Source organism: Lepisosteus oculatus, chromosome 20 (genome assembly GCF_040954835.1).
Source record: "Lepisosteus oculatus isolate fLepOcu1 chromosome 20, fLepOcu1.hap2, whole genome shotgun sequence".
Lineage (NCBI taxonomy): Eukaryota > Metazoa > Chordata > Actinopteri > Semionotiformes > Lepisosteidae > Lepisosteus > Lepisosteus oculatus.
In genome coordinates, this window is record NC_090715.1 from 1,258,689 (window position 1) to 1,270,553 (window position 11,865).

Consider the following 11,865-nt stretch of genomic DNA (forward strand, 5'->3'; position numbering starts at 1 on the left):
TTTCATCCCAGAGGATCGCAAAGTGCCTCACATACAGGAGGGTACACATTACCTCTCCAGCATCACTGAAGTGCAGCCCCCCTGGGCGCTGTGTGCTGGCTGCTCTGTGCCAGCAGCCCCACTGCACACCTGATCAGGGGGAGACCAGGGAAATTGCTTCACTAGCTGGATTTAGGGAGGTCTTTGGGGAGGCCAGACTGTGCAGTCTCAGAGTGGAATTTAGCCAGGACACTGGGGTTAACACAGCGACGTTTACACACTGTTCCACAGGATCGTTAATCATCTTGTTGGCAGAATCACCTCCAGCACCACAGTGTCTCCAGTCTTCGTACTGAAGCACTGGTTTGGACTTGTGGTCTGGATGGGAAGAGCTACTTACAGCAGCAGCCTGGTTTTCCTTAGAGGACCGTCCCAGTACTGACCAGGCCCGGCCCGGTCTGGCCTGGCTGAGACCTGACAAGATCGGATTAGGAGGTGATGAATAAAAACACAGAGCTCACTTTTGGTCACCCTACCTCAAAGGATATTACCACCTCAGAAAGAGCTCAAAGAACACAATAGGAAAGATTCCTGGTCTCAGAGATGAATGTCCAGACAGTTTTAAAACGATAGACCTCTTCAGGACCCAAGGGGCTGTTTGCCAAAGGAGTGAAACAAGGACACAGGACACAGCTGGAAAGGAATTCATTTAGGGTGGCAACTGGGAAACACTGGTGTTTACACAAAGAGTTGCAGGTGACTGGAACAGTCATCCGCCACAGTGACTGGGGCCCAGACTAGACTCCTTGAAGAATTGTTTTAGAAATGATCTTCTGCTCCCAGACAAACAGGACAGACTGAGTGGTCTATTCTCATCGGGGCGGGGCGGTGGCTCTGTGGCTCAGGATCTGCGCCTGTGACTGGAAGGTTGCTGGTTCATATCCCACAGCTGGCAGAGGAATCCTACTCTGTTGGGCCCCTGAGCAAGGCCCTTCACCCCAACTGCTCCAGGGGCGCCGTATAAATGGCCCCCAGCTTCTCTCCCTGTCTGTGTGTCTCATGGAGAGCAGGTTGGGGTTTGTGAAAAGACAAATTCCTAATACAAGAAATTGTATATGGCCAATAAAGTGATCTTATCTTATTTACAGCCTTTCTCGTGTTCCCAAGTACAGTAGGTCAGTCTTGATTTATGAAACAGATGTATATCTAAAAGTATAAATATTCTAGCATTAATGCAGACGAAGCTTTATTACTGAGGAAAGCTCACGAAAACCAAACAATGGCTCATGCAGAAGAGCCCAGTCTGAAGTGATGTGAAATTCTGGGGCTCGTGGGGTGAAAGGCTGGCCTTCCCTTCTGCAGAACCCCTCAGCCTCCCTGTCAGGGGTGCTGTGAGAGGCTGTGTTTGAGCCTGAGCCCAGGGATGGCTGCGACTCTGAATGAAAGAGGCTGTTCTCCCTGTGCAGTGTGCCGCCCTGCTCAGTCCAGCAACAGTGTCTGCAGTGTCCCGCGCAGCTCAGGGGGCTCCTGAGGCCCGGCCACAGGGGAGCAGCTGCACAGAGATCTGTTTCATGTCAGACAGGAGAAAGAGGCCTTTTTATTTACAATTGGTCGGGCAAACTGACTGCTGCAGAGGAACATGCTCTGTGGAGTAGGCAAACCTCAAAGAAGGAAAGAGGAAAATAGGACTTTGATTTCTCTATAATTTCCGGGCTTGCTTCCCAGTACTGGAATACTGTAGTGACTTTCCAATCAGGATGGATCCCTGTCCTTTCCCTGACTCCACTCGGCCCATAGAGCCTCAGCCGCTGACCCCGGGCCAGAAGCTGTGCCGCGGTGATCAAGGACGTGATGGGGGGTGTGAGTGACTGGGGTCCCAGTTTGGGCTGGTTTTAATGGAGAGTTTTTTAAACTGAAGTTTAAGGCTCATATTTTTGCTTGCGGGCAGCAGGGAGGCGCAGTGGTTGGCACCGCTGCCTCTCAGTGCTCTGGGTTCAGTTCCTGGGGTGCCGTCTGTGTGGAGATTGCATGTTCTCTATGGGTTCGTGTGGGTTGTGTCCGAGTTCTCCAGTTTCTTCCCACAGTCCATAGACATCCTGAGAGGTTAATTAATTGGCTTCTGGGAAAACTGGCCATGGTGTGTGTGTGTTTGTCCTGGTCTGTTCTGCGATGGATTGGTGTCCCATCCAGGATGTATCCTGCCTTGTGCCAGATATTTGGCAGCTCGCCTGTGACTTTATTGTATAAAGTGGTTAGAATATGAATGGATGGCTATTCTGCTTGCCAAGAACATCTGCAACTTAAGAAATGTTAGAAGCAAGAGGGCATTCTGTCTGCATTCCTTGGTTGTCTTCAGCTGACAGATCCTAGGATCTGATGATGTGTGTCTCAAGACATGAGGCAATCGGCTTCTGCCTGACTGCTCTGTGCTGTGTTGCAGACACCTACCTCTCCTTGTGTAGAGCACTGCTCCCTGCCATTCGTACTGGATGCACAATCAGATCAGGATCTTCGAAACCCAGGGGTTACTGAGAACCTATGTGCACTCTACCTGAGCTGAAGTGCTGCTGCCGTCTCTGTGTAGTTATTTTCAAGTTCCAGTTGCTGACTAAGTAGCAGGTCTGCCTTCTCAGCATTTAGTTCTAGAGAGGTCTTTAACACGAGGGCCACACACTTTTAATTACACAGGGTGGCCCGTGCCGGTGGGGAACACTGATGCAATTCTGATTTGAACCTGGAGCAGCAGCAGCAGAACGCCTGTGATTATGGGATTGGTGGGTGTGGTGTGCTGGACAAGATCTGGTCCCTCCAATTATACAGCCCGCGTGGAAATAACGGCGTGCGCTCAGGACGGTCTCCTCCTGTGCAGCATCACCCAGCTGGCTGCTGTTCAGTCAGCTGCACCAGGTGCTGCTTTGTCTGGTGTTCAGTGAGACAAAAAGCGAAGCCCTGAGAATCCCGCTCTCTGTCAATGAGGCCTTTTCTATTCCAGCTTCGACTGACAGAAACTCCGTTTTGGGAGCTCGGTAACGTGTGCTTAATAATCCTGCAGCCGCAATGGGAGATAATTAAGAAAACAGGTGGATCCTTTATTCAGACAAGATGGGGCCCAAGTGAGCCCCTAAGAGAGAGAAGCTGGCTTGTGCTCGGCAGTGGAGGGAGTCGATGTACAAAGACAGGCAGGAGAGGACAGCTTAGAGCCAGTTCTACCCTCCCTCGTGCCTCTTGGCTGTACATCATCTCACTGGCAATTTCGTCTGCGTCTTAAAGTTTTTGAGTCTCTCTGGGCCTGTAATAGTGTCTCAGGAGATGCCTGTTTCATCTCCTGTGAATGGTACAGTGTTTGATGCTAATGGCCTTGGGCCCGCAATCAATAAAGATTATTTTGCTCATCCAATACTGCACATAATTCTTTTTTAGTGACGTGGGACTGCTTTCAAATTAAATTGGGATGCATTTTACACACAGAGATAACAATAAGACTGCTGCTGCATCGCAGCTCAACCCATTACGCCGAGATGCATGAGCTCTGTTGCTGTATGATTTTCTCCCTGCGAGAGATACTGGCTCAGTGGCTCAGCGGGACCATTCCCGGAGGAGGCATTGAACATAGAGAGGATTTTACCAGGAGGAGACCAAGAGCTCTTCAGATAAACCACTGGAGGTTTTTCTTAATTGTTGTTCCTAAGTGCGCCTTGCGGTATGTCAGCTGACCATTAGAGTAGCACTCCAGAAAGGGTTGTGTTTTCAGACTCGTGTGATTCCATTTTTAGGTAATGGCTTTTTACAGCTCTTCTCTGGTGAATTAGCAGTGTTACTGCGTAATTCCAGTCACTGACTAGGCACTTCAGTCATCTTGTAAAGCAAGATCAAGGGAGCCTGATGTCTTCTCACCCTGCATGGCCTGTAATAGCACAGTGTTTCCCTTCTTCCCTACTGACCACACAGCACTCGCCAGCAGTCTGCAGCACATCTACCCGAGCAAAACCCAGTGTGGCTCATACAGCAAGTACATGGATCCACAGGGGAGACTCAGACAACAGGAAGTCCAGTTCCCGATGGATCTCTAGTTCATCAACACAAAGCACGAAACCAGAATATTTGGATACTCGTTTTTAGAAGCGTAGCCTGTCGTTTGATCTCGCGCGGCAGATTCCAAGCTGTGCAGCTGACAAGAAGGGCCTCAGCATGGCTCAACAGTGGAGGCCGAGAGAAGGATGTGAGCTCAGCGCTGCACTCTTCACTGTGTGCGAGTGTGAACAGGCTGGGCTCCATGTGGCATGGTGATACCAGGCGGCACCAGGTGTTTCGTTGATCCTCGTCTCTGAAATTTAGGACTTGTTCTAGGAACAAGTGCCAGTGTTTCCCTCGGGGAGTCTAGGAGCTTGTCCCCCGTGTACTGAGATCTGGGGTGCAGCCGGCACTCCTCAAGCCCCAGCAAACACCCCCCCCCCCCCCCCCCCAACACACACACCTCTTCACCTCCCCAGAATGAACCTGACACTGTTCTATTTCCGTTTAACCAACCACATGATAATGCACCACTTAAGGTGCAACCAGTAATTAAAACGGAGGTAAAAGGGATTTCAGTAGCCAGGTAAGTAGTGTTTACACGATGAGATTGTGCGAGGCAGAGTTTCCATTGAGCACTTTATGGTTTTGGAGATTATACCGTTGTTGTGTCTGGATTGAGTTTTCCATCACGTCACAGTCTCTAACTGGAGACTGTATCATGTAGGATGTAGCTATTATACCAAAGGTGCTACTTAAGACAGGGTTATATATAGTAGAGCAGTGGAGTTTGGCAGAAACAGTGCGTGTCTCCTGTGGATTCACCGAGGTCTGCCTGCTGGAGTGTGGATCTCATGATGCATATGCTGTTCGGATTGAAAGAATGCTTTGGAATAAGGGGTGAGTCTCCTGCAGTTTCACAGAACCCTGTCCTTGCTTCGGGAATTGAGCAGGATATTCTTTGCCTGTCACTGGAAATATCTGCAGGGACATAAAAAGTGTAACAAAATAGATCTGATCTTCAGTGATTTGGCCTCTCCAGGAACATGATCACTCAGTCTTTACCACTTTAACCTGGTAGATGCCTTCAGTGGTAGAAGGAGTGTTGTAAAAACGGAAGTATAGCTACGTATTTGTTTAAGAGCAGTTCATTGCTTTGCTGAAACACCAGGGATTGTATCTTGAAATAAATGTTGTGACTGAATAAAGTTGTGTATGTTACTGTTGGCTAGGCATGCTGAAAAAGAAACGTGAACATCCTTAGCCTTAAAGGAACAAGTACTAGGTTTATTCCATGCTGAAAAGAGATGGTTAGCTTATTTCTGTAAGTCTGAGATAGCGAGTACTAAGGTCTTGAAAGAGTTGAGTGTGAGCTCAGACAGCAGCTGTTTTTCTCTCTCCTGTTGGATAGTACAGAGAAACTTGCTCCTAATAGGGACTGAGGGAGATCGGTGTGCTGAACAGCCCTGCTCTGCCTGGAGGTTTCCGGACAGGATTCCCAAGTCCCAGGTGTTTTAACTTCTCCAGCAGGCAGTTCTGATCGGGGCAGTGAGCTGTGAGATCGCTTTGTCAGGCGGTCTGCAGTACCGTAGTCTGAAAGTGGTAGAGTTGTAATGAAGAGGTTACTGGGGCATCTCGACGGATCAGATCAGGAACATAACTCTCCCCCACACCTCCACCGTGCCCCTGACAGTATTTCAGGTCTCTTCTTCGTGGAGGCAGCTCTTTGTGGGGGTCTGGAACAAGATGTCCCGCCGTGTTGATGAAGCCGATACCCTGGCTTCTTTCAAGATGTGGCTGGATAAGCTCCTCCAGTCAGGACAGGAGGCACTACTTTACACAAGGGGTGGTGGGAGTGTGGAACAAGATGCCTAGCAGTAGTGTGAATCCAATATCCTGGGTTCCTATGAAAAATCATTGGATGAGAGCCTCAGCTCAATTAGCTACTGACTATCAAACAGGCTAGATGGGTGTCCATTCGCTGATATCTGTTGTTTCTAATGATCAGTACATTTATTTAGTTAACTTGTTTGTCTGTTTTTGGACAGACGCTGCTGGTTGCATCATATGTGATAACATGTTAATTATTCTTCTTCTGATTAGTTAAACTCCTGAAGGGTGAATTCTTCATGCCTTGGAGAGGATAATCGGTGCCCTAATTCTTAATCTGGTGAATGCTTTTCTGTTCTGCTGTTTGGAGAGAGCCAGAAACCACTGCTGACTTTTTAAACTGTGGGCTCAGTAAGTGCTTTCTCGCTGCTTCTCGCCGCAAAGCAAAATGTCAGAAACAAGTCTCTAAACCCACACAGGAGCGAGAGCTATATTAGACTGGCTGAGGTTTAGAGGATGTAGTTCAGATGGTTGTTATTAACAGCTTGTCTGTGAAAAGTGCTTTGATATATAGAGAGCAGCCCTGAAAATACAGGATGCTAAGGGGTCTAACATTCACCTGTTTTGTTTAATAATCTGAACAGAAATTCTCCTGTACCTAAGCAAACGTACATTTCAGTGCCTTTTGTAATTGCTGTTCTATTTTGCAAGAGTAAAAGGAAGAGAAAGCAGGAAAGAATGCACTTGCCGCACGAAGAGGTGTTTGTGGCGGAGTGTGTCAGGAGCTCTTTCTCCACAGGAGCCCCGTGTGCCCAGGTGGTGCTTTTTCTACACCGCAGGTCAGGCTCTGAAGAAAAACACCCCCGAGGATGGACCTGGGGGGTTGAGCTGTTAGATTTTCATTTTATCTCATTTGCCTCTCTTGCGCTTGATGGTTTGATCATTGACTAAAAGCTAAGTGTTTATCTGGTGCTGCTGTCTTCGTGTCTTTCTAGCTGGATATGCAGTGGGCAGAGGCTCAAAGTTCGGCTTGTGGCGAGTGGGTGTGTTCCCTTGCCTTGCACCTGGGCTCTGTTGCAGTCAGTCATTGATGTGGTGTGGAGCTATTTTCAGCACAGGCTCAGACTGTTGCAATCAGATGGCATAACACTTTGAAAACATGGGTTTGTGCGTGCGTGTGTGCGTGCGCTGTTAGTGTTCACTGGTCTTCTGGGCGTGGCGGAGACTGAGCCTGCCTGATTGCATCACTCTGGGCTGGACTGCTCCTCCTGGTGCAAAGACGAGGCTTTTCAGCAACAGAACAGGTTTTCTAGAGCAGAATCACGTCCAGTCTTGTACCGCATTACACTGTGGATGGAATAAGGCGTAAAATAATTCTGAATTCTTAATGTACACATGAATTGACCAGCATGAAGGTTTTGTCCTTTTTCAAGAGTGGCCTTTAGCTTTAAAGATAATCTGTCATCTTTTTTCAGGGGCTGTATTACTGGCAAGCAGAGTGGAGCTGTGATCTCTTGCTCAGAGCTCAGGATCGCTGTCAGGCAGGGCTCGTCAGATCTGAAACACACGGATCTTTTAAATACTGTTTAATTGAACTAATAAAGCTGCCTATCAATGCAGTTACGACAAAGCTCAGGTAGAATGAAGCATTAAAGATGCTGTGGTCTTGGCGTACTGGAGTTCTGCACCACTGGAAGGCTGTGTATCAGTGCTACCTGCTTTTTATTTTTGCCGTTGTTGGTACAAAACACTGGAACAGTGTCTCTGCTGAGGGCGACTCATTGTGTCTCTGCTGTCTTCGCAGGTTGTGTCAGGGCGGTGTCGCCGGACCACATGGCTTACACAGTGAGCCCCACTTCGGGGGGGTCCGTAGGCCCCCAGTACTGCGTCACCAAGGTGGAGCTGTCGGTCAGCGGGGAGAACCTGCTGGACAGGGACGTCACATCCAAGTCAGACCCCTTCTGCGTGCTGTTCCTGGAGGTCAACGGGAGGTGGTCCGAGGTAAGAGAGAGCCCCCCCCCAGCATCGGGCATGTCTCCGCGCGCCAGCCAGACCCGCGGCTGGCCTGCACTGGCCGTCTGCACCAGCAGATCGGGTGGAGATGCTAACAACAGCTTCAGAATTTTAATTAAAGTTCAGTTAAGTTCATGGAGGATGGATTGTGCACAAAGTGTGAATTAGCTAAGACACCAGGTTTAACACCCGAACTCTTGTGAACGGTACGCTGGGATCGTCAGCGAGCGAGTATGAAGAACTCTGCACAGTCGAGCGGCAGCACTGCGTCCCCCATCACCACACTGGAGTATTAGTGCAAGAGCACCGCCTTCTGGTCCACCAGCACCATGAGACAGGAGCCAACTGGTTTTCCATTCCAAACACAACAGGCTTTTACCGGCACCAGTATCATCTGCTGCATTTCTGATGCCTCTCAGAATCGGACACAGCCACCAGGGCAGGAGAGCAGGTGGACGTTTCTTGACAGTGGACCCGGTAGGAACCACCCCTGCGCTGCTCTCAGACCCAGCGGACAGGAAAGAGGAGCAGCTGGAATTCGGAAGGCCGCCCCCTGCCTTCTGCATGGGCGGGAGGAGAGGTTACTGCCACCCAGGAAAGGTGTGAGCCGGGTCTGTGCTGACACAGCTGCGCAGGAGCGCAGGCAAGACCGGAAAAAACTAAGAGTGAGAAACCAAGAGGAGAAAGACGCAGACAACAGGAAAGAGCAGTAGATCAGCATGAATAAACATTCCCGAGCTGTGTAATCCACAGGAAGAAAAAGCCACCCAATCAGCTTGTCTTTTGTAGCAGAATTACAGGCCACTTGTTGCCCCAGCTGCATCAGTCTCAACAGGGCCAGGCTTAAGTCTTTTTTTTATTTTATTTTGACACATCTGCTACTTAATTTCCTGCTGCAGAGCCGCAGCCTCTCGTCTCGGATGTCTCGCGCCATCGGGCGAGCTAGGGCTGTCCGAGCCGTGGAGCCAGAGGCATCGGCTGTACGTTCCTGCTGCGGAGCCCGGTTTCCCGCGAACGTCCAGTCAGGGCAGCTCTTCGCCTGCGGAGCTTCTGGGGGTCAGCCGTGGCACCTGGGGCCCTCCTGCCGCCAGAGCAGCGGGTTCTGCAGGACGTGGAGTCGGTGGCAGAGTTTTACCGTTATTTTACACTGTAAAACAACAAAGGCCGTTGCAGAGATCAACCCTTTAGAAATCACGTGGATTTCCTATAGAAATTCTCAAATCAACAGGGCATGCTAAGACTTAAGAGATTCTGTTTGTGTTTTTTTAGTTTATGTGAACTGCCTCACCCGTGCAGAGCTTAGACAAGTAACACTAGTCCTGCTGTCCAGAGATGACTGAATTTCCTCTCAGGCTTTGAAGACGCAGGAATGCGCTGGTACCATTTGGGGGGTTGAAGCCGAGACGAACAGCTGATCTCTGCGGCCGTTTTCCCAGCAGCGCCGCAGCCCTGTAAGAAGCCTTGTCACTCTGTTTGTGATGCAGATGCTTTCCCTTTGAAAACCTTCCATTTCTTAAAGCAAAATTCATCAACTGCAGAGAGAGCGCAAGAACATCTCCTTCTGCCCTAATTAAAGGGTCCGTTTACGTAACAGCTCTGTTTTCACTGGATTAAACTGCCCAGGTCCACCCAAAACAACAGAGGCAGCATTCAGGAGTGAGTCACCTCTGACCCTGCTGCTGTTTCTAGGCAACTGAACCAACGACTGTTGTGTGACATCACCCAGCCGCTTCTGGGTACCTTTGATTTCAGTAAATTAAACGTGCTGAGGCTTGAGAGGGGGGGCAGTGGTGGGATGAACAGCAGCACAGCAAGAATCAGATCATCTGTTTGGCAAGCTCGCTGTGCGAAAAGAAACCACAGACTAAGAGAGGATGGAATGAAATGATATGAGCTGATTGTTTGCTTTCCTCCGTGTTTTTTCTGTAACAATGAATCGGTCCGAAACCGGCAGGTGGGGGAGAGCGCATTGAGTCGTGGAGTGCAGGCGTGTGTGGTTTCTGTTCGAGGGCGCGTGAATCGGGGGTCTGTCAGGGGTCCTGATGTCGCACCTCTGCCGCAAGGTCCGCAGCCTCAGCGATGGCATGTTAGAGCCCAGATCTTCATGCAAAAGGGGCAAAAGATGAATCCAGATCTGCCAGTCATCGTAGCCCGTCACTGTTGGCCACACGTGTTCCCAGCTCACATTGCCTGTGGAACCTTCCCGCAGGCTTGTCAACAGAGCGAGCAGACTGGAGCTCCAGAAAGGTTCCAGGCATCTCTTCTGTCCGATTCTGAAGTTTGGCATTACCATTATTAATAATAATGAAGTAATAATAATAATAAATAATAATAATGAAGTTTGGCATTACCATTATTAATAATAATGTTCACAGTAGCTCCTGGGTTTCTGGTCAGTGCAGCAGTACCTGACTGGAAGAGCGCTGTGTAGTGAACTGGCCTTACGCAGGACTGCAGCTGGTGTAGCAGAGGAGCCTCCCCATAGCAGCATGCTGGCTGGCGTGTGGGGTGTGCCGTAGATCTGGGGTGCTGCCAGTTCAAGCTGTGTGTGTGTGAAGAGCCAGCAGACCTGGCCGGGATCCAGAGTGTGAGACGGCGAGAGACAGAGGCACATTGTTCCAATGAGAATGGAGGAAAAAAACTACACAGCCTGGACTTCCCCCTCATAGATTCACAGCTTGTGTACCTGGGAACGCCTGGCTGTTTCGGTCCTTCTGGGCACAATTTCCAGACAGCATCCGCTGCACCAGTGTCCTGGTTACAGAGGGGGAACGACCAGACGATGTTACAGGTCCTACGCTCCTTGATTGTAGCCTGTCAAGGTCATCTGGGGGAATCTAAGCCGGTCACTCGTGGAGGAGAAGAAAGAAAACGCAACGTTTCGGCTGTGGAGCCTTTTTTCGGGTGTCTGAAGGCTCCACATACGAAATGTTGTGTTTTCTTTCTTCTCTTTTCAGCATGGAATAAACCTACAGTATTACTTCTTCCTTTGTATCCTATGCATGCTGACGCAGCTCCCCACCTGAACTACTCCCTCTTAATACTGAATAAACCTCCAAACTGATTTTTTCATTTTTGTTTGTCTGCCCCCTTGCTTGTGGCCTCCTGCAGATCGGCCGGACGGAGACGGCGGTGAACAACCTGAACCCCGTGTTTGGGGTGAAGTTTGTGATTGACTACCACTTCGAGGAGATCCAGAAGCTGAAGTTTGCTCTGTTTGATCAGGACAAGTCGAGCACACAGCTGTACGAGCACGACTTCCTAGGGGAGTTCACGTGCACCCTGGGAGTGGTAGGCATCCTTCTTGGCGCTCATTCCTTGCGAGACAGACGCGTGAGGCTGGTTGCAGAACAAGTGGGCACAGTCAACATGACCCTCCTCCAGATCCTGCTGCGGTTATTTTTTTCTTTAATGATTGAATCTCAGAAACTGAGCATGAGGTGTAGCCTGTTGAAATCGGAGACCAGCTGGCTATGCATGGTGCTGTTTGTTTTGCACGCGAACAACATTTCGTGGAAAGCACAGGCACGTGTACAACATGCTCTCGTAAAGATAAGAGCTTTCAGGACTGTAGCCAATAATGTTTGTTTGCAGTGAACATCTTGAGTCATATTCCTAGAAAATGCTGTAAAGCTCAAGGAGCACTGACATTCAAGGAAACAATTGTAAACGTCAGATATTGATCTAAGGAATTGACGTCAGATTGCCACAGTCCTTTATATAACCAGGTGAGTCATATGAGAAAGAATTCCCAATTTGCAGTGATTGCCAGCAGTGCCCTCGTTTACACAGCAGGGCGTCTACTGCCGCAACATCTGTACCACATCTGGGATTTGAACTCGAGACCCCCCACTCCTGGATTCTCTGCACTGCTGGCTAAAACAGGCCAGTTCTGTAGTGAATATCTGCTCACTGTATAAAAAGCATACGATGAGATGGTCTGACATAGGTTATATATCTACGCAGTGACGTCAGTGAGTGAGACGAAGTGTGATGTGACCCTTGTCTACCACAGGAACAATGCAGTAGTAA

At 49.4% G+C, this 11,865-nt stretch overlaps 1 protein-coding gene across 4 annotated transcripts in view; it reads left to right on the plus strand.

The window, feature by feature from the left end:
* Positions 1-11,865, plus strand: part of cpne2 (copine II) — a 42,398-nt gene that overhangs the window by 4,138 nt on the left and 26,395 nt on the right. For 2 of the 4 annotated variants that reach the window (XM_015368566.2, XM_015368565.2), the window contains exons 2-3: positions 7,625-7,821; positions 10,945-11,124. In XM_015368566.2, coding sequence (XP_015224052.1) covers positions 7,654-7,821; positions 10,945-11,124 — 348 coding nt within the window. In that variant the 5' untranslated portion in view covers positions 7,625-7,653. Of the gene's footprint in view, positions 1-4,793; positions 4,891-7,100; positions 7,236-7,624; positions 7,822-10,944; positions 11,125-11,865 lie in introns of those variants that run through there. The other 2 variants (XM_006641500.3, XM_015368567.2) reach the window with 2 other exon arrangements.